The sequence below is a fragment of the Oryzias latipes genome, chromosome 15 (genome assembly GCF_053564925.1).
Source record: "Oryzias latipes strain Hd-rR chromosome 15, Olatipes_Hd-rR_3.1".
NCBI classification, from domain to species: domain Eukaryota; kingdom Metazoa; phylum Chordata; class Actinopteri; order Beloniformes; family Adrianichthyidae; genus Oryzias; species Oryzias latipes.
In genome coordinates, this window is record NC_136251.1 from 31,694,046 (window position 1) to 31,717,358 (window position 23,313).

Genomic DNA, 23,313 nt, shown 5'->3' on the forward strand with positions numbered 1-23,313 from the left:
CAGCCACGTACGACAGGCGACACGCACCGGGCTAGCGCCATGACTGGTGCGGATCGGGGCTATCCGACTGTTTAATGAAAACAAAGCAGTGCGAAGGCCGGCTGCGGGAGCTGACCATGGTGCTGACATGATGTCCTCTGAATGTCAAAGTGAAGAAATTCAAAGAAGTGCAGGTTTACGGGTTCTTTGCGTGGTTTATTTCCTACTTCTTCCATGGTTTTAATGTGGTTCATTTATGATACATTTCACTTAAAAAAACACCTCAATTTTCCCAATGTACGTAGTGGCTGTGGGACACGGCCTTTACTAACGACTAGAATGTGGTGTAAAGACGCCGCACGACGGCATCACCCATGCGCCATAAGTGCATGGAACTTCCAGCAGTTCACTTGAGGCTCGTACAGCCACCTCAAGGAACGTCAACCACACACAACAATGGTACGTTCCATTTTCATGACGCTCCGTGAGGTGGCTGTACGAGCCTCAAGGGAACTGCGGGACCCTTTACGGACCGGGACAACCCAAAAACCCACGGAACCAGTACGGGAAACTAGGGCTATAGTTTTAGTCCCAAAAATAAAAAGATCTACTTTGAGGAAAGCAAAACTGTCCAAACAGAGAACTAAGAAAACAGCTGTTTGAGAACTCAGAAGAAAGATTTATCCTCAAATGCCTCATAGTTTTACTGCTTTGAACAAAGATTTTAAGCTTTAAGTCTTTTGTAATATCCGAGTTACTGAACATGTAATGAGTAAAATATCCCTTTAAGATTATTAGTAATGTTTACACTGTTTTGCTACAGCAAAAAGGAATCTGTTACTCTAGTAATCCGTTACTCCCTATGCTGTTGACCACTAAAGAACTGCCGTTCCTGCTGTTGTGCATATTTGATGAGAACATGTTCATCTTTATAATAGAAATGTCTTCCATTTGTCTTGTCTCCAGCCTCCAATCAGCCGCCACGCTTTCTAAACTACTTCTTCTCAACCTACCTTCTGATCTATGAGGACACGCCCATAGGTGAGTGATTGACATTGATGAATGACGCTGAAAAAGCTCCTCCTCTGAAGGTTTTCTGGGTTTGAATTTGGGTAGTAGCTACTCCAGCCTGGAGTCGTGGCATAATAAGAAGGTCAAGTTCTGTCATCTCTGTTATATTCATTTCTTTTTAAGTTTGTTGATTGACAAGGTAGTAAAGAGATGTTTGGCTTTAACATTTTTTATTTGGGACAAATCTTTTTGAAATGTTTTTTTTTTTTAAATTGTAGCTTTTACTTCCTACTGGTCTGACAACACTGGGTTTCTTAATTCTCTTAATGTGACATCAGTTTATATTTAGATTATTATATTTTGATGTATTCACTCCTATTAATGTCACATTTTAATTATTTAAATTCTGACAAAGCAACACATTGGTTCTATCCCCTTAACTCTTCATTACTTATCAGTCAGTTTGAACTTATTGATCATTTTAGCTGAAAAAATGAAACTACAGCCCGGGACAAACGCCCAGGATCTCCCTGAATCTGACCCAGGAAATCACATTGACCTGAAATTCTGCGGCCTCCACAGCAAAGGTCTGGATCAGCATCTTTGTTTGGCATCATGTCTGACTTTAGGAAGTTTGTTCATGAAGTCGGCTATGAAACAGGCGGTGAAGGACGTAGATGTGCTTCCCAAACCTGCCCTCTGGCCATGAATCAGTGTCTCTCCTCGGGCGTCTGGGCTTCAGGCCAGCGCCGCCCTGCTCTCGGCCGAACTGTCAGTCACGTCCTTGGCCTGGCTCATAATGGCTTTCTCATGGGTGTGATTGTGAGCGTTGATTGAGAGATCAGACAGCAACAATTTGTCAAGATTATTGTTTATTAGCTAAGCAGATGTCCTCACAGAGGAGGCCCAGCCGTTATGTCAGCATAAACACAGAAATGCAGCAGCAGCACCCACATCAGGGGTTTGTGGGGAACATCCAGTCCATGTTCAGTCCGGACACCCACCGCTTTTCCCATTGGGAAACCTCCATCAAGTTCATTTAACTGAGTCCCTAAATAAAAAGCGTTTTATCTGTAACCGACTCAAAGATATTCAACTTTTAATTTAAAAAAGATTCTCTGATCTGACTCTGTGAAAGAGGACTCTGGACTGTCAGGGATTGAAGTTACTTTATTTGTTTCTCTGTTTGTTGACCTTTCTGGCTCCTCACTTTGAAATGAATGAATGACTCTCTGGCTCACTACACAGCGGTCAGGTGTCTGATGGGTCACAGTCAGTTACCATGGCGTCTGTTGGGCTAAGTCATGGCATTGATGTAACAGCATATGGTTAATGCGAGCAGATCGTGTGAGGCGACACCAGGGACCGGTTAGTGTAACAAGCAGCTGATTGACAGGAGGACAAAGGGAGCCGTGATGGCGGATCCCAGAGGTGAGGAAAGCCTCTTCTGTGTGGATTAAAGTAAAGTTGATCTTACATGCAAACGCTGTGGGAGCTTTTCAGACAGCATGCATGGAGGGACTAAACCAGCAGTTTGCTCATCATTTATCAGACAGATGAGGAGATGCTAAGCTGGCTCGCCCATGAGGGTCTGCACCTGCTGCTTTCACCTCTTAAACTAACACTTTGAGAACTCATTTCACTGTTTGCAAAGAGCAGCAGATGTTTGCTGATGTAACAAGTCTGTTTCAGTGCAAACAGATTAGAATGCTTTACATTCAGAATGCACCAAAATGTCCTATAAGTCCCACTGGGATCATCTTTTGCTTTATGTTCAAAGCGTTCGCAGTGGTCTTTTAATGAAGTCGCTTTAACCAAAATCCCAATACTGTGTCGTTTTCTAGAACATAGTTTCTGCAGAGCGGCAGGAGTTCATCAGAACTTTACCTCTGAGTTGTGGGCGGGACAAATGGGATGGAACAACCCCCCCCCCCCCCTTCCCCCTCCAGTGTGGAGAGGAGCAAGGAGCTAGTGGCTCCACCCAGCGTGTTTTCTACATCACATCTTTTTCTTTTTTTTTTTTTTTTTTTTTTTTTTTTTTTTTTTTTAACTTGTCCTGTCCAACAGCTAGGCAGACAGATGAGAGCTGAGGGCCTCTTGGGTTGGACATATTTTACTTTAACAAGAGGGGTTATTAATCTTCAGACAAACCAAAGGTATGTCTGAATAAACCCCTTTTGTAATTGAGGCCAAACTTTATTAATTTCAAACATGTCTGAAAATCTTTGGTGTTGGACCGGACGGAAAAGGAAAGAGGGGAAGAAGAGAGAGGGACGTTAGAGAGAGGGGGGGTAAGGGGTGATAATAGGAGGGGAAAGGGGATAAGACCATGAAGCAGCATAAAGCAACAAGTTTACTGGTTGTTAATCATTATGGTAAGGTTCAAATGTAAAAAAAAAACAAAAAAAAAAAGGGCGGAGCCTGTCCACACACACACTCAAATGTTATAAACACACTTGTTAGTTGCAAAAATGTCCACCTGTCGACATGTACACAAAACAGATAGTGTTCACACGCATACTTATGCCTTAAAACCAACTAGTGTGAAATATTTCAGTCATTCAGTCTGTTGAGCTGACACCTGTGCTCAGGTGAGTGTTTATGTTCTTCTAAAATGGATGGTGGAACGTGAAAAGAAGGAGGGAGAGTGCCCAGCCATCCCCACCCCAAGACCCCCACCGCACCAGCAGCGGCAGCCGGATTCCCCCCAACACCACACGGGAACCGGCAGGGAACAACCGCCGCCCGGGCGACCAAGCCCGCCACCCAGGCCAGGGCCAGCAGGGCCGCCGCAAGGCCCCCAGAGCCAGAGAGCAGGGAGGCACGGAGGGAAAGAGGGCGCCGCCCCAGCCCAACCAGGAGAGCAGCCCCCCCGCCGCGCCGGGAGAACCCAACGCAGGGCCCCACCGGAGAAGGACGCCCACAGCCCCAGACGAGCACCCCACCACCACCCAGGAGTTCCGGGCATCCCCCCGCCCCAACCCCAGGTACGAGCCAGGACCCCCCAAGGGAGACCCACTCCGCACTCCAGGCAGCCATCCGCCCGGCCAACGGTTGGTCCAGGGAGGAGCGAGGCAGGGGCCCGCCGCCCCCGCCCAGGAGGGGGGAACCCCGGGGAAAAAAGAGGGCCCACAAGGGGTGTTGTAAATATGGCCCGACCAGGCTCGGCCACAGTTGGAAATTTGGCGGGGCCCAGCACTCAGGAGCAAGGACCAGAACCCACCCCCCAGGGACACGAACACCCCCGGCTCAGATGTAATGTGAACCCCCCCACCGCGCGGAGAGAGCACCGCCGGGCCCAGGAAGCCAGCACCCCGGGGACACAGCCGCCGTTGCAAAGGGGCCCGTACCCCCCACCAGGGAAGAGGCAGGGGACAGATGGTCCTAGGTCCCACCTTCCTTGCAAAATGTGTGTGCGTGTATGTGTGTTTGAGAGAGTGTGTGTGTGCATGTGTGTGTGTTTATGTTGGGATGTATATATTGAGGGGGGAGGGGTGTGTGTACTAAGGGGGGTGCGGTTAAAATTGGCGGGTAGGGCACTAAGGGGACGTCTCCTGATTACTCACAGTGACGTCCCCTCACCCTCCCCACCAAGGGGCCCTAAATGTCTAAGGTGCGGTTAAAATTGGCGGGTAGGGTGCTAGGAGGACATCCGCTGCTTGCTGGCAGTGATGTCCAAGCACCCCCCCTACCAAGGGCCCTACATGTCTAAGGTGCAAATAAAACCGAAAGAGGGGGGGCCCACTCCATACGGCAACCACAGGAGGGGGGTCACTGCCTAGTAAACCCCCCCCCCCCAAGGCTCATCGCAGGCTAAGCCCCCCACCCCCTCACCCTATTATGAGGTTATATGAGGAAGGGGGTAAGTTGGGGACAGATGATAGACTGTCCCCCGGTGGTCAAACAGCCGTCCCCCGCCCCCCCCCCCCAGCAAGGGGGCCAGGCCCACCCAGCCCCGGGGCCCCACCCCCGGAGGCGCAGACACCCCAGGCCCAGCACCACCACCCCCACACAGAGAGAGGGGAGCCAGAAAGCGCCGGCCCCCCCCGGAGCAAGCCCAGGCCCCCACCCCCAAACGCCGGCCCTAGAAGAGCTCTGGTCAGGCCTCGACGGGACCGAGGCAGCCAACCGGCCGGGGAAACCGCCGATGGCCTCAGCGGAGACCCCGACCCGTCAACCCCCCCTGCCCCGTACCAATAGTGGCCCCCCCCCTCCCCCAGAATGCCCCCCCACAGGACAGGGCCGACAAGACCCCCACCCCACCCCACCCCCAGACCCCGCAGCCGAAGCGGATGACACCCAGAGCGACCGTGGGCCCCAAGAGGGTTGTCCCGTCCCGCCCCAGAGCCAGGGAAGGGCCGATCCCAGCCCCAGGTGTAGACGGGAAGCCCATCCAGCGCCGCTGGGCCCCCCCCCCCGAGCAGCGCCCCCCGCCAACCCCCCCCAGCACAGGCAAAGGGACCACCCCCCCAAGCCAAGCCAGACCACCACCCCACCCCCCCCACCACGCACCCCCACACCCAAGCCCAGAGGACCACGCAGCGCCCCAGGCCGCCCCACCCAGGCGCCGGACCCGACCCCCCGACCAACGGAGCCCCCACCACCCCCGGCCAGGCACCGGAGGCCCCGACCCCCACCCCGGCCCACGGCAGAAGGGCAAGGAGCAGCGACGACCATGCCCCCCCCACCCCCTAAGTCACGGAGTTAGCTATGGGAGACCAGAGAGACCGAATTCTTTCAAAGTTACTTGAACTTTGGGCTGACATTTTTTCCAAGCTGATCTGATCAAGCAGCAGATTTCTGTGTTGACTTATATTTATATTTTTTTTGCTTTTCCAATTTATTAAAATAGTTTTTTTAGCAATGCAAAGAGTTATGAAAATGATAGAGCCTAATCCTCCTTCTACATCGATGGCACTCATGTCACCAAGCACACAAAGTGACGGTGAAGCTGTGATTGAAACCTTAAGCCAGACTGATAGATCGGCACATACCTGCTGCCAGAGAGCCTGGACAGGCGTGCAGAACCATAGTGCATGCATGTAATTGTCGGGTAGATTACTGTCACAGTGCTGACAAATGTCTGAGTTACTGAGACCCATCTTGAACATCCTCTGTCCAGTGTAGTAAATTCTGTGAAGAGTTTTGAAATGGATTAGCTGCAGATTTGGATTTTTTGTCATTTTGAAGGTGTTTAGACAAAGTTCTGACCAAAAACTTTCATCTGTGCTGATGCTCAAATCCGCATCCCATTTTGTTGTCGGAAGTGAAATATTGTTATCTAAATTACATAAAAGTTTGTATATTTTGGAGAGAGTTTTATTCATTGAGAAATTGATCAGAGTGGTAACTACATCTGGTAGCTTTAAATCGTTGTCTCTGTATTTAAACTTTTTAGTAATAATTGATTTAAGTTGCTGATATTCCAAGAAGTTATATATTCCATGTTTGTCTTGAAGTTCCTGGGGAGTCACATCTTTTTCTTTTCAAACAGCATTTTTTCTTCTGCTCCTGATTCACAACAATTTGAGTAAAAAGTACTCAGAAATACAGTTTTAAGCCTAATTTTCTTTATAAATGTCCTCCACCATCAGAAAATGACACAAGAACATGCTAAAAACACAATTTGTTTTCTTTAATGCTGAGATCTGGATTATTACTGGGGATGCAACCATTTACTTTCCCATCAATTAGGAAAACAGAAAAACAGAAAAACAACAAATCTTTCAGCACCACATGAATGCACAATAATATTCTGCAGTAAACGATGATCGGTGCTTTTGTAGAGCACCATCTATGGGGAGACGGCTGAACCACAGGGAAAATAAACCATAACTAGGATTATCTATGTAAATTATTCCAGATTGGCGGGCCAGATGAAACAGTGCAATGGGCCGCATACGGCCCCCCCTGGCTTATAATAGGCCTGGTTTTTGTAACAAAAACAAATGAATTGTTCTCAAGTTTAGACACATTTGACTTCAACATATCCAAATGTGAATGCAACGATTCACTTCAGTTACTGGTGAGACATGCAGCTCGGTGTCAGACTGTGGCGTCCCTAATCATGACTATAGTTTTGTATCGCATGCCAACACATACAACAGCCCCTTTATCAACAAGCATTAATAAAGGTTCGTTTTGCCTGACGCACCTCCTGCATGCCACGTGCACGCTCCACATGCGCTGACAAATCCATTTGGTATTGGAATAAACACATTTCTTTACATTTCATGAATTTTTTACACATCCAAGCAGTCGGGTGATCATATTTATTTTTTCCTGAAAGGCCGTCTAAGCAGAAGCAGTGATGTTTACCTTCAGTGGCCGATAGGTCTGTATATGTTGTGTTGGGAAATGGGATGTGTGTAATTAGGCTGAGTGAAAACTCTGATTAAACGCTCTCATCTTCTAATCCACTTTGCTGTGATTCGGCAGATTAGGCTCACTGCTGCATAATTAACTGGGAAAAGCCAGCATTGGCTGAAAACGAGGAACTTCTAGTGTGTTTTGGTGAAGCTCCTCAGCATTGCTGTCTGTCATTTGTACTGAATAAAAGCCTCTGAAAGCAGAAACCGTGTTCGCCGCTCAAAGCACAGATGAGAGATTTGATGCAAATGACCCGTTTTTATTTTGTTTGTTTTTTATAACTATTATCTTTCTGCGTTCAGGAGCATAAGTCAGCAGAAAAGCCGACGGCTTTCTCTGTTCAAACACTAAGAATGTTTGCACGACACGCTTCTTCTGGACCTTTTCTATCGTTTCTAATTCCCCTGATCTCTTCTAGTTGGCACGCTTACGCTGCCACAGTAAATACATTGAACCTTTAATTAGCTTGATGGCGTTCCCAGCTCAATAATGATTAAAGAGCAATAAGTTGCCCCAAGGAACCTCTTATTAATGTCTTCCTCTTAAACGTTTGAATGTGTTTGTGTTCACTTCCCATCCATTTTCACACCTCCAGCATTCTCTATTTGTTTCTGCCCCCCCCCCCCCCTTTTTTTTATTTTTTTTATTTTTTATTAGCTGTTGAACAATTTAAGAAAATCCTCAGTGGATTATATGGCATGTTTATTATTGTTTTTAACATTTTTAAATGGATTTGTTCCAATCTGAAAGCTGCAAACTCTCCTGAACAGAATTGTAGTTGTAATGACAACATGGATTTGAAACTCAACTTAACTTAACTTTATTTATAAAGCACTTTAAACAGAACAAGGTTCACCAAAGTGCTGAACAAAACAAAAACTAATAAAAGCACATGACAATATAAAGCATAAAACACATAAAATAGGTCAGGATTCCAACTCAATTGAAAGCCAAAGTGAAAAAATATGTTTTAAAAATACTAAGTGAGTCTATCTGTCTGAGCTACAGGGGCAATTCATTCCAGATTTTTGCTCCAAAGACTGAGAAGGCTCGGTCACCTCTCAGTTTTCTCCTGGTCTTCCAGACGACCAGCTGTGTCTGATTTGTTGACCTAAGGGAGTGAGGGGGGGGGGTATACATGAATCAGGTCAGACAGATATTTTGGAGCGAGTCCATGGAGACATTTAAAAACAAATACGAGAATTTTAAAATCAATGCGTAAGCGAACTGGGAGCCAATGAAGAGATGCTAAAATGGGAGTAATATGGCCTTGTTTCCGTGAACCAGTTAGAAACCACAACATCCCAGTCTCGGGGAGGACGCTCTTCCACTTGGCCACTGACTTGGTAAAGCATCAGGGTTATTTCATGTGTTCATGCAGAACCTGGTTCTACTGAAACTTCATTATACTGTATATTTGACCTTCAGTTGGTTTGAAGTTTTCTTTAGGAATTGTTTTTTCCCCCAAAACGATTTTCTTTGAACGTCAACAGCTTATTTTTTATTTTTTTTGAATGGATCAGTCCAACTGGCGTTTGGAAGTTTCAGAGACACCAGGAGATGGTTTCATGTTGAGAGAACACCTCTGAACACTGCAGACTCCTGAATGAACTGAGGATATTTGTGGCTTTGCAAAGAAAGGGGAGGGTTCTGGGAATTGTAGTTTTGATGGATTTATAAAACAATTGACCGGACAGCTTTTTTTCTCTGGTAGTCATGAGGATATTGAATGACTTCCTGTGGTATCCATTATAATATTAATATTATTATTATGCATGTATCGGTTTTAGGTCACCTTTCTGGAACTCTTTTGGTAAAACCTTTTGTCTTCTTTAACTTGAGCGCTGTTGGAAGGCAGTGTCGTTACTGCTGGGATGTAAGTCCTACATTTCATTTAACCGTGTTGGGATTCACATAGGATTGTCTGCTCAAATGGAACCGACTGTCCTGATGTTTGTCGCCATCTTACTGTCGCTGCTGCCACCGCATCCTGCTGCATCTCAAAGTGTCCTTTTCACTCCCACTCTGTTCTAATTTGGAAAACAATGCGAGTCCTCTCTCTGTCTCTGGAACTGCTTCAGGATCTGTCACTGTTCATTTGAGCTGCTGAGTATGATGTGTGTCTCTGTGGTTTAAAAATCCTTTATTACCGGCTGCAGATGCAAAACATCTGTATTGGAGTGATTTCATTAACATGAAGCACATTACTTCTCTTGGCTGAGTTAAACTTTGGGCATGGCAGTGTTTTATCTTCTATGTTTTACGGATCTATTGAGCTGTTGCATCGACTCCTGTCTGGCTGGATTGGTCTCCCACTAATGCCATGAGGCCACCCATGAGGATCCCCTATTTTGGTTAAGTCAGTCATCCTTTATCTTTTTACGCTGACTCTTTTTCTGACGTCACTCCCCCTTGGAATAATGCCCCACCATCACCCCCCAACCCCCGTCTTGTATGCCGTTTTCTGCAGAAGAATCGAACCTGAAACGTTCCAAAAGCCTTTTTTCTGAAGCTGTCTAATAGATTTAAATGTTTCATATCAAACGTGTTGCTGAAACAAATGAGTGGAGGTGGAAGGATTACAGGCTCTGGCTGTGCTGTAAAGCAAACGTTCTGACTGTCAAAGTCCGACTGAAGCTGCTGATTCTGTGCTGGAGACAGTTTGGGCACACTGTCCTTTTTACTTTAAGAAACTGAGGGGAATCGTACTGACGCCTTTATGTCTGACATGTCGTTTCTGCCCAGGATAAAAGGAAAAAAGGAGGCAAGCAGAAAACAAAAGATGTTCTCGTACTTCTCTGACTGATGGCGTTTTATTCCAAATGTGGTTTCATGGTGTTGGTGTGTAGATCTTTGACTGCCGCGGCTGCGGGAGGTGATGTCCACACACTTTGCTCTTCAGTTAGCATCTTTATGATTTACATTTATCAAGATCTTCCAGATCAGTGAGAAAAAACATCTTAAAAGCTGGATTTACATTCTTTAGGGCGGAAAGTGTATCGCAAACGTCTGCAGGAAGGTGGAGCAACATCAGGTTGAGAAGTTAAAGAAGCAAAAGGGATCTGACCATCGCCATGGCGACCGTAGAGGTGAAATCAATACCACAGGCTGTTTATTTCTGGGGTTTTCAAGACGTTTTTTGTTTTAGTTTGATTTCACTTTCTTTAATCCCTTCATGCTTCACCAAATTTCCAAATATTAAAATATTATTTTTGATTAATTTCCACTCAAGGTGATGCTAAATTAAGTGGATTTAATGGTATGTTGGGAATTAACAGCATATGGCATGAAGGGGTGTTACATGTTTTCCTGTAGAAATAAAACGGATTGGGTTCTTATCATATGACTGCATGTCGTTGGAAGCATGTCTTGAGTCTCATCATCATCATCTTCCTGCTCCTTTTTTAAACTTATTTTAACCAGTTTGGGAGATTGAATGGAAAAATTAAAACTAAACTGACCTGTTGAATTCCTTCACGGGTAGTGAAAGGCGCTAAGAGTCATTTTGTGCACAAAAGTGTGAATTATGTTGCTGTGTTGTTCTGAAAAGTGGTGATTAATGCTCACACAAGAGTAGTACTAGTTGGTTGATGTTAAACCTAAGCCATGTTTAAAGCAGTGCAGAATAGCAGGTGATGCGGCAGCAATAAAGATGCTACAGAAAATTGAAATGATAAAAGTAGTTCATTCAATCCCAGACATCAACCTTCCCGTCGCCAAATCTCTTGGCGTGTTCAAGAACGCTACTGCATGTAAAGACGGAGGAATGAATCCCAACCCCCCCACAGCTGAGGAGAAGCTCCACTCCATCACCACATGTGTTTTAAACCCTCTTCTTCTGCCCAGCAAAGTCGCAGAGGCTACTTTAGTTGGTGTTTGCTTCCCAAGTAAAGATTTTCACAAGAATGACATTAGATCTGACACTTTCACGATACTTTATTGTCCCGTGAGAGAAGTTTGTCTTTGGCTGAGGAGCCCACCGCTACAACATAAAGAACACAACAGAATAAACATACACGATAAGACAACACCCACAGAAATACCAACCAGAGGCACTTGCTCCAGACCGTCACAGTTTGTTCAGGAGTCTCATGGCTGATGGAACAAACGAGTTCTTATATCTGTTGGTTTTATAATGGCTGTTGTGCTTTCTATATTAAAACCTGGCTGGTGAACACTCACCTGGGAAGGAGTTACTGTGTAAGAGAAAGTTCTAAAACTCGTCTCACATCAGTTTGTGAAACTTATTCCTAACATTTGTCCTTTCCTCTGAAGGGGGGGGGGGGGGGGGGGGGGGGGGGTGCCACTCTGTTGACTTTTATTTTGAAAGAGATCTGTCATTTTCACCAACATCCTGTTTATGTTCACAGTTTCATACCAGGGGCTGTCCAGGTCAACCCCAGATTTCTTTTGCAAAAGTTCGATTATTTCAGGCTTTAATTGTATTTGTTTGTGCAGAAATGATTTGATTCTCCTGAACTAAAAGTTCACTTCTAGGCGGCAGATCAGCGTCTAGCAGCTGCTTATCTGGCCCAGGTGGGTCATGGCTGATACCTGCTGAGACACGCAGAGCAGCTAAGCTGGAAATTGAGGTTTCACATCAGCGACTACCTCTCCCTGCTTCATCGCTGAGAAGCTGTGGGAATGGGAAGAGAAATGCACAAGTGTCTGTGTGTTTGTGCATGTTTGGTGGATCCGCTGCCTCCTTAAAGACGGCCATCCATCTGACCGTCACTCTTAAGGCTCAAGAGCAAATTTGGCTTTGCAGTTTATCAAAGTTCACAAAAACATGGAAATGTGGAGATCTAAAGGAGCTCATCGATCATAAAAAATAAATCCTTATCAGTCAGAAATGTCACTGAAGGAAAGGAAAACAACAATCTAAACAGGAGTGCAAGAAATGGTACAAAATGGTGAAAAATACATTTAATGTCATGCAGTATAATGTAAAGTAACAAGAGACGATGGCACAATGGATTAATACATTTTCATTAATATTATAGAAATGAATTTAGAGGGAACAGGTTACTTTGTATGAAACCATGTCTAAGATGAGGTAATAAAAAATGACGAATTAATGGAATTTGTTCATAATTGTTTGAATCAGGATTTAGGTGAGTCAATAAAACATTCAATAATATTGATTGTAGGCCCAAATGGTTAATGCTTGTTAATGTTCTATAATTAGTTAAAGAAATCTTATTCTAAAGTGTCACCAAAATTAGTTTTCTGAATGAACAATAAACTGCTAAAAAAATACTGCAAACCTGCAAATTTACCCCCAAAAATGAATAAAAAACAGACTTAGATGCCCAAGTCACACAAAACATTTCTCTCTACAATTGAGGTGAAATTCGGGGGAAATATGTATAAAACAAACTATGATGCAATAATTAAACTTCAACTAAAGACCAGTCAAGATAATTAATCTACAAATGCACTATGGAAAAAAAATCATCGATTACTTAATAACTGGTGCGGCTTTTGTTTATGTCAGAAGTCTGCAAATGTTTAGTTTTGATGGTTTGCATACGAGAGTTCAGTCACTTCTTCAAACTTTATAATTACTGTTCTGTTTGAATCATGCAGACATTCTTCTGTTTTTGGAACAAGAACTATGGAGCTATAAAAATATAAAATGTGTTCATGTCAAACGAAATATTTGATTACAGGTAAAATGTCAAATAGTTTAATACTAGCAAAATGTATTAGTATTAGAGAACATGTGTGTGAAGTGTTTTGATCGTATGTTAAGCCCATCCTGCCTGACTTTATTTCTAATTAAATAAGAAATTCATTGTTTTTCCATTCAAGGTGATGCTGAATGAAGCGTTCTGGATTTATTGTGGTAAATTGGTGACATACAGCTTGAAGGGGTTAAATCGATGTAACATTTTGTTTGCATGTGAACCTGTTGCTCTTTCAGATGGGCTTTGATGGGCATGATGCTTCAGCCAAGTACTATTGGGTTATGCTGCGGTCACAAATACAACTGTCACCGCGTGATGGGGAATCATCGGCAGAATCATCCAGATTAGGGGCTGCTGCCTTTTTTAAGTTATTTTTTAGTTGACGTGGTCATGTAGGCGGAGGCAGTCAGGTGGGGGGGACGGCTTTACAAAATCGAGCAATAGCTGGGCGGCCACAGGGCAGCCGGATCGTTGCCATTTCCGCGACGTGTTTATGTCTCTAGACGGCAGCCGTCTGGCCTTTCTCTGGACTGCCACAGCACGACCTCCAAACGTGCCGGGCGACCACTGACCGATGTTCAAAAACCCTCTGGTTTTTCTTAAAACCTTGACGGCCTCTGCTCGGCGTGTATAAATGTGACCGCCGCCTCCCAATTACAAAAGCCACTGCTGGAAAATGTGCATTTAGGTCGCCGTGCTGTGGTATTTTGGGAAATGTGACCGTTGGTTATTGTTTAAAAGTAATAAAAATGTACTTTTTGAAGAACCAGCTAAAGTTCCATTTTAATGCCGCCCTGCTGTTGGTTCAAATCCAGTTTTTCTGTTTGTTAAGCTTTAATTTGCTATCTGGAATGCGTGCAGCTCTTTTCAAGCTTCAGTGTAATTTATTGCAGGTATCTGGTCTCAAAATGAACAGACTGATCAATTCCAGAACAGCAGACTTGCTAAACTCTGAATTATTGTATGGATGATGTGCTGCATCAACTCATATTAGATGCTGCAGAGTAATCTCAGCGCCGGTCATCTGTTGCTGTTGTGCATGAAGAAAGGTTATCTTGTCCTTGTCTTGAATGCTGACATTTGTTCTCATAAAGGCCAGAGTGCTGGTGCCAGATAGGATTAATTGACAAGTGGAGTGGCTGCACTCTGTCCCTCATCTACACAGTCCTTGGCTGAAAGCCACTTCCTTTTGTTCAACTCTTTTTTTTGTGGAATTTGTGCCACCCTATGTTCATGTCAACTCCCTGAAATAATTCTTCTGCAGCTTTTTTTGCATCATAAATACGAAGTGAGGCACAGAAGTTTTAAACCAATGTAAGAAAAAACGTGAGGCTTCTTCAGAGCGAGCTCATCAATGCTGAAGTCAGCCATGTTTGATGTTGTCTGTGCATCAAACCGCTGTGGAGTGAAGATCTAAACGGACGGGATGCAGCAGAACTTTTCTTTCTGGGCTCAAATCCGTCAAGCTTTGGGAACCGGCAGCAGTTCTCCTCAGAACCGTGAAGGCTCCGCCTGCGGTGCTCTTGGCTTGCTGTGACTTCCTGTCGGTTTGTGGGCCGTTAAGGCCGGTTCCTGCAGGAGGTCAGCACACATCCCGGCTGCGCCTTCATCCTGCCGTTACCTGGACCTCAGAGCCCAGCAGGATCTTTTAAGAAGTGAAGCCGTTTGGGGAACACACCGTTTAGGACGTGAAGCAGGAGCTTAACTGGAGGTCTGGAGGACACTGAAAGTGGCATGAAATCAGTGGAAAGAGAAGAAATAAAAACAGTGTCTCTGTAATCCTGACCAGCGTTTCAACTTCCAGAAATATTCTCTCTTTGGATGATCATGAAATCCTCCGGGGATGCTTTCTCCATTTTTCCTGTAGTTGATCTTCTTTTGGTTTAAAATCATGTTGATATGGAAAAGTCGGACTGGTTTACCTTTTAACGCCTGTTTTTACTTTGTCTCTTAAAAGGCAATCATTTGACTCTAAATTAAAAATAAAAAAGTATTGTTGATCCATCAGAGTCACTTGTGTAGTTTTCTCTGAGCTATTTGGAGTGAGTTTGCTGCAGAAGTGGAGTCATGTGACGGTGAAACAAAAGTTTCCGGGTTATTACCTGACTTTGTGTAGATAAAGTGATGTAAGGACGTCACCTGCCCCGAAGGTTGTTGGAATATTTCTCTGCCTTTAAACTTTGCTTATAGGCTGTCAAACAAAGATAGCAAAACAGTCCAAACATAGTTTTTGTCGTGGACTGAGGCATCTGTGAATAATGCATCAGCGTTTGTTTGTTTGTCTTATGAATGATGTTTTGTCAGGGACTCATGAAGGACCTAAAGTTCTGAAAACCAGGAACTGAAATGTTTAGGGTATAAAGTTGAAGTAGAACAAGCTCAGAAACAAGAGGGAAAGAAAATGACAGCGGAGCAGATGATGATGACCAAGAGCTTAAATACCTGACACTAAAATACATGGAGGATCGTTAAATACATATAGACAGATGTGGATGAGCAGAAACGTGAGCCTGGTGTGTCTGTGACGGAGGGACAAACCAAAACCAAGAAAACAAAAAAAACTAAACTAAAGGAGAACATCTGCAGTTTTCCTGTCAGTCTAGATGTCAGTAAATCGGCTTCCTGTGTGAACGTCAGTCCTTTCAAACATGTTTTCTCTTTTATGTGCATTTACGTGCATTGATGCACATCAATGACATTTTACAGTTTAGAGCTTTCCTTCTGTCATTGGGTCACATTCTACCACGACAGAATAAAAGCAGGTCCCATTTCCCTTCTTACAGAATGTGGGACTCTTTTTCACTCCAACAGGAAATGGTTGTATGTTGTTAAACTGTCTTCAGAGATCCAGTAGATGTTCCAACTAGCAGAAAAAGGGCTGAGTCATCAGAAAAACCTTCTGGTCTGAACTTTTTTTTCATAAACAGTTGTGAACTTTGTATAAAAGTAGGTGTTCTTTAGTCTGTTTTTGTAATGTAAACTTAGCCTAGCTACTGACAGTATTGCCCATCATGGCATAGTTTTTATCCAATCACGTTACAGCGAGGTTGTGTTGTTGGATTCTGTTCCTACAGGATCGCCAAAGGAGGCTGAGACAGACATTTACAACAGCCAATCAGGCGTCAGTCTGCGATGTGACAGTTAATGTACGCCTCCTGTAAACGGATAATGACACTGCAAAGGAGGAACTCCCCGAACGTTGTTTCCTTTATGGGATACGTCTGGCTCAGCTTCATGTTCAATGCTTCCATCCAGCATGATCACAGCTCATTCCAAAAAACCAATGGACAGACTCAGCAGTTGGCGTTCTCCTCCAAGCAGCTGATGGAAGTTCTGGAACGGAAAAACAGATTTAAGTAAACATTAGCAATGAAGACCGATGAGTCCAAAGCTGGTGGACTTCAGCAGATGTCATTTCACAGCTCTTCTGTTTGGTGCTAACCTTCACACACTGTCCTTTTCCCAAATTACTGACAGAGGTCAATCACCAATTTACCAGTGTCACTGTCGTTGTCAGGAAACAATATTAATGTAGTCTAATTAGAACCTGAAGCTAATGAGTGCTACAGATAATGAGATCATTTATAAACCATAAAACAAGTGTGGCGTGTTATAGGTTTAAAAAAAAAAGCTGGTGGTGGCAGCTGGACAGCATTGCAAACAAAATATTGACACACTCCTCACGCTTTGACAGAAACTTCATGACCATTATAGAAATAGGGAAAAACACCCAAACTATCCAACTCTCATTTGTTTTTCCATTAAATTCATTGTTTCTTCTGCATAAACCTGAAATGGTTTTGATTTTGAATCTTTGTTTTCTTGAAGAAAAATGAGCCTTAACCTGAAGATCAGGTGAAAGTAAAAGTACATCACACCATGAGGAGTTTGTCTATACATTCAGCACATTTTGTCGACATCCGTACACGTTTATTGTGTTACCGAGTCACACTGGGGTCTTTCTTTTGCCACACGTGGTGTTGCTTTTTAAACCGGGCCTGAGGCTTCAGCAGCATCTCAGACGTGGAGTGAGGCTGTGGCTGAAAAGAGCACATTTTTGGGTTGGGGAGGGACAAGCTGACTGATGATGTTTTTGAGGGATGCGGACACAGACGCCGCAGCGGCCTTGTGCGGTACGACACTGACATACCTCATTAGTCGTACAGTTTCCTCCCATGATCATGTGAACATGAATGTAAACGCCATAACGGTTCATCATCTTGTTAACGTCAAGGTTGTTGGTTTATTGAGGTGAAACATGTTAGTGTATTTGATCAAAACAAACAAAGCCAAACAAAGACATTATAGTGATTTTAAAATAGGAAATATCTTGTAATTGTTTCATATTTAATCTTGAGGCTGGTAAGATAAGATTAGATGGGACTTTATAGATCCCCGGAGGGAATTTGAGTTTTTACAGTAGCAAAAAAAATATAACAGTTAGAAAAGACAAATAGCAAGAGTAAGAATACAAATAGTAGTAAATAATGGTAGTAAAAGTACATGTTATAAATTTAGAAGTAAATACAGCAGCAGTTTCAGCGGTCCTGTACTACAGTCTAACTACTGTTTGTTCCTTTGTGCACTGAGGGTGCAGCGGTCTGCGGCCGAACGAGCTGCTCATGGTCCTCACAGTCTCATATAGAGGGTGAGGGGGGGTTGTTCCAGATGCTGGACAGCTTGGTCAGCATCCTCCTCTGATGAAGCCACAGTTTGATAAAAGGTCTTGAGTAGTGGCCCCCCCACACCAACGTACCTCCGTCTCCTCAGAAGGTGGAGGGGACTCTGACCCTTATTGTGCAGGACCCTGGTGTTGTCCGACCAGTCCAGTTTAATGTTGATGTGAACACCCAGGTACCTGTACACATCCACCCTCTGGATGTCCAGTCCCCGGATGACCACTGGTGGAGACCGAGAAGCCATTTCTTTGGTGGTCCTCCAACAAATCAAAAGACCAGAGCCACCAGATGATCATTGGTGAACAGCACCTCAGCTCTTCCTGTGGTGTGAACTGTCGCAGGTCTCCAGAGAAACCCAACAGAATTACTGCGAAGGAGGGTCTAAGGTCAGGAATGCCCAGTTTGGTTTAGTCATTACCAATAGAATTCTATGACTTTGTTCTTTATGAATTATGTTTATTACACAGTTACCGTTATAGTTGTTGTAAATATTGGGCTATAGAAATAAAATGGAATTGAACTGCATTTCTTTGGATTGTGTCAAATTGTAAATGGAGAGTTCCATTAAATAATACCAGGGAAATCAGGAATCACTTCAACGATGCTGAAAACTCTGTTCAGATTTGACTGAATAAGTCTGTTTCTCTGGAAATTCTCTAAAATTGATTTATTTAATTTTGTAATCCACAATTTCATATAAGTACCTTTTTTTTCCTTCCAAACTTTGCTTGAAGATTTGCACATTTTACCAAGGAAACCAACCATGACTAACTTAAGGAGGTCTATCAGAGTCACATTTCAAAATCTTGGAGGTTAAAGTCGTAGCAACAGAAAAATTATCCAGAATTTAACCGAAAACACAAAGATTGCTCTGGTTTTCATTTTAAGGGTTTTTTTGTCTAAATGATGGATATTTTTCTGAGCTTTGAATGTTGTGAAATCGGCTGTTGGTGTTATTGATGTTACTGTAGCAACTATTTTCTCCAAGTGTGCTGATCTGAAACTCTACCATCATAAATGTTCACAACAATACGGCTAATTGGTGTTGGTGTGACACATCCTCTTCCTGTGGAAGGATGTGAAACAAATCGGTCAGCATTAAACTCTTATTCTGTAGTTTTATCAGATTTAAATTTAAAGAACAGTTTTCTGCTTTTGTGCCGTAATGTTAAAGAAGATGAAATATGTGTTTTTGTAATTGATGAATGCAGTCTGATCTTGTGCTCCTAATGTGAGGCACTGTTGAGGCTCAGATGATCTCAATGAAGCTTTTAGTGGAAAACAGCAACACATTTTAGGAAAGTTCTGCTGACTCATCACATGGATAACAATCTTTGAAGACGGTGTCTGAATCCCCACCCTAACACCTGACTACTAAAAAGTATATTAGTATATTATATTATACTGCATATAGTGCGGCACTATGTAGTGCCCTGGATTTTAAAAGCAATTCTGACACAATGCTCCCTACTTCTTTTTTTTTTTTTTGGCGGATATGACGTCATCGATTTCACAAAGATCACCTTCTTCCGTTAGTCCCTCTTGGGGTCACGGGGCTGCTGGAGCCTATCCCGGCCACTAATGGGTGAAGGCAGGGGAGACCCTGGACAGGTCGCCAGTCTGTCGCAGGGTCACACACCACACACCCTCACACTCACATTCACATTCACACCTATAGACAATTTGATTTGACCAATGAACCTATGAAGCCTGTTTTAGGATGATGGGAGGAAGCCGGAGAAAAGCCACGCATGCACGGGGAGAACATGCAAACTCGACACAGTGGTCTTCTTGCTGTGAGGCACGAGCGCTGACCACTGCACCACCGTGCAGCCTGATTTCACAAAGTAAAAAATCTAATTGACATGAGCGTTTAAGGACTGTTCTCTGAGTCCATTGTCTTCTGAAGATAAAAACATTGACGATTTATTAAAAAATTACATTTAAATACTTGGGTGTGGCAAAAATGGTTTCACCACAATGCATTGTGGTCTATATTCACCGATCTGGTGAGCATCGGTGCACACTGGTTTTTAGTAAAGACTTTCGGGAAATTTCCATGGCTCTGGATTTTGGAATTGTAGATTGGAACAGCACTACAAAGCCCTGACTTAGATTATTTTTGGTGACGAGGCTTGCAATTGTTTTTTCATGCAACTAAAATGTTGCCAAAGTGAATTTGTATTAAATAAATAAGTTGTCTGCAGCCCTCAGAGAGAGCTGTGCTGACAGTTGAACATGTCTGCAGTTGAACACCAGGCTTTTAACTCATTTGGGAGTCAGTCCTTTAGGAAAATCACCGTGTGAATGCCTGTATGACCACCAAACCACAGCTGCCTCCCTGACTTCAGAGGTGGAGCGACGTTTGTCTATGAAAGCAGCTTTTTCTCTGAGAACAACAGACTCTTAAACGGTAACGGCAGAGCCGCTCTCCTGACCCCGGCTGCTGCCGGTCCACGGCTCCCACCGTCACATCCTGGGGGCTGACAGAAACAACACTGGCCCATAATTCAGCAGCCCATGGGCCAAATGATAATCATGTAAACGGGGAGGAAAGGTCAAAGAGGGGAGGCTTTTGTTTTAATGTGGATGTGGTTTTCTGAGGGGGCAGCTTCACAGTGAAGGTGGCATGTTCCATTACTGTTCTGTGATTTAGCTCAGTCACAGGTAATAGTCAGCGCTGGTGAGGTCAGCAGGGGGCCGCCGCCAGCGAGGGGAGAGGCAGACGACGGAATAAAAACAGAATTAAAAGCTGAAAATCTGCTGGAAAGAGAGATTTGGAGACGATGTTAGGAGAAAGCGCTCGCTGCAACGGGCCAACCGTTACTGATGGACAGTTTGTGGTGACAGCGGCTCGGTGCGGCCGTTGGCTTATGTGACGACGACGGGCCGGACGGCTTCAGAAACCTCAGCAGCAAACATCCACCTGTCCCCCCCCATCAGCCTCCGTCCGTACACCCCCACCCGCCTGTCCTCCGTGAGGAAGACAAAGCGTGACGAAAGGATGACAAAAACCAGGGAGAGTTGGGAAACGGCGGAGATGAAGCCGAAGCTCTTCCCGTGTGATCAGAACCTGGACGGCGTGGATGTGATGTGACAGGTCTGACTCGCCTCACCGCCGTGCAGAGTGACTGTCCACCACTGTCCTTCAGCATCCCCTGACGTCCTCAGTGATTGGTTTGTCACAGCCTTGTCTGTTAGTGTTTTTGTCATTTCACCACTCGGGTGGATTAGGAAGCCTGTCCTGAACGGCTCGTTTAATGATGCTCCCCGCCACTTCATTTCAGACGGGGCTTATTGCTCTCATCACAGTGGAGGCAGACACAGCAGAGTCATCCTCGATGAAGATTTGCTGAGGGTTGAAACCATGGCTCCTGTAAAGTTTGCCTTTCTTTGGTTTTTGGCTGTGAATCGATGAGAATAGATGCTGATAATGTTGGAACCCAAACTTAATCTTTACTTCGTAACCCTGAAAATCTCACCGGGTCAGATGTGGACGCTGTCTGGGACCGCAGAGACCAGGTTGTTTTTGCAAAACTTTCTTTTTTACGCAAAAATGTCACTCCCCCACACACTGAAAAACTCAAGGTTTGCACAGTGCCAGTACCCGGCAAGATTAAGTCTGTGTATATATATATATATATATATTTGCACACCTTAGTTGGCACACAAGAGAACAAACTTAATAACCTAAAAATATTTGAAAATAGTCCACTAACGAAACCATGACACACGTGTCGAGTATTATTATGGGATGTTCATTGAGCGTAGAGCCTGGCGGACATTTTGTGGCAAAGTGTGATATTTGACGATTTATGAACAATATATGGCAAAAAAAAATATTATTGATCTTCTAAAAAGATCATGCACATGCTGCTGGCTTTAGTCTATTACTACAATCACAGTTTCATTGACCTTTGACCCTGGGAAGAGGCAGCCATCTTGAATTAAAAAAAAATTGTCTTTAGCAGCAGCTACGGATTTAATTTCTATTTATGGCTTCCTAACTCCTGGAGCATCATTAGGAAACTACTTAGGGAAAAATGTTGGATTTAAAGTTTGTGGATTTGTAAAGGTGTTGGCATAGATGGCTCGCACATGTGGCGATCCCCTGTTGCTTGCACATCAGTTGCTAGAATATTGTTATGCATTAGTATATGTATTGTTGGCTCCAGCTGAGCAAAATGATATAAGATACAGTCTGATGGGAACATATGAGCAATGTGGGCGTGGCTAATGAAAAACCTCAGATGCCAAGGATATCCAAAAGTTTACCGATTCTCCTAGAAATGACTTCTTCAAATGGTTGTTATGGAAATGAAACCAAATTTTGATAATGTGTGGTTTTGTTTTTTAATGAATTTTAAAGTGAGGGGCGTGTGGCAGCAGGTCAGCCAGTGAGGGCGGGTCAAAAGAGGGCGTGCCTGTCGCCCAAAGGCAGCTCCTGTCGCTGTTGTTCTTTTTTTCTTTTTGGCTGCTGTTAACTGCTGCTACCCTAAATGCTGAAACCGAAGAAAAGACTCTCCAGGGTTGCACTTTTCTGAGAGGGTGGTCACCATTCCCCCCGCCTGCAGGGGCAGGACTTTAGGAGACCTGATGGCCACAAACTCAGTTCAATGAGATATGCATATGAATTCTGTCTGGAGGTTTTCATTAAAACGGCAAGCATCTGTGAATTTTCCTTTTGCATTTGGTCCATGGATCAACGTATCGACTTGGAACGTAGATATTTGTGCATCAAAGTTTGTACACCCTGTAACCTAAATGCCGTATTCTATTTCACTCTACAGTGGCCAAAGAAAAGACAGAGGGTGTTCTCCTCCCATCCATGACAGATTTAGTCATAAATCTGGTGGATTAATACACAGCCCCCCACCCCCAACCCCCCTCCTCCAAGGACTCTCATGGTGTTTGCTGTTGAAGCACAGAAGTCACTTAAAGCCAGACTCTGGGCGCTATTTGTCTTCGGCTTTCTTTCCTTTCACCTTTATTGATGTCACAAACGTGGCAGTACACACATACACACACGCACACACACACACACACACACACACACACACACACACACACACACACATGCACACACCTCAGAACACGACATTAAAAAGAGTGTCTGGTGAAAAATAGGAAGGTTAATGAACTTAAAGGGTCAGAGAAACCTAAAATATGTCGTAGTAGTTTTACTTATAATACTATTTATATTAGGAATATTCTAGTCTTTTATGGGCGTTTCTAAGAATCTAACCAACAAACTCAATGCCACAGATTTGTGACCGTATTATAACATTTCACACATTAGTTCGACTCTAAGCTGTGGGGTTTAGGTGGCTGCACTCATCCTACATGAATATAAACAATCAGCATGCTATCTCTTTTCAGCCGTAAAAGATGCCCTCAGAACACTTGAAGCACTCTTTGTATGGAAATTCAGCTTCCACTTCTCCTTTTTCGACCACTGGACTATCATCATGCAGATAGATCTGCTTTAGTTCATTTCCACGTCCAACTGGCTTCCCAGAAGCAACCTGGATGCTCAGACATTAACTCCGCTCAGAGCGGCACGTGCACAGATAGCGGGGACGAGT

At 44.1% G+C, this 23,313-nt stretch overlaps 1 protein-coding gene across 4 annotated transcripts in view; it reads left to right on the forward strand.

The window, feature by feature from the left end:
- Nucleotides 1–23,313, forward strand: part of cdh23 (cadherin-related 23) — a 178,772-nt gene that overhangs the window by 12,974 nt on the left and 142,485 nt on the right. For all 4 annotated transcript variants that reach the window (XM_023963385.2, XM_078931958.1, XM_078931959.1 and 1 more), the window contains exon 3: nt 946–1,020. In XM_023963385.2, the coding sequence (XP_023819153.1) occupies nt 946–1,020 (75 nt within the window). The remainder of the gene's footprint in view (nt 1–945; nt 1,021–23,313) is intronic.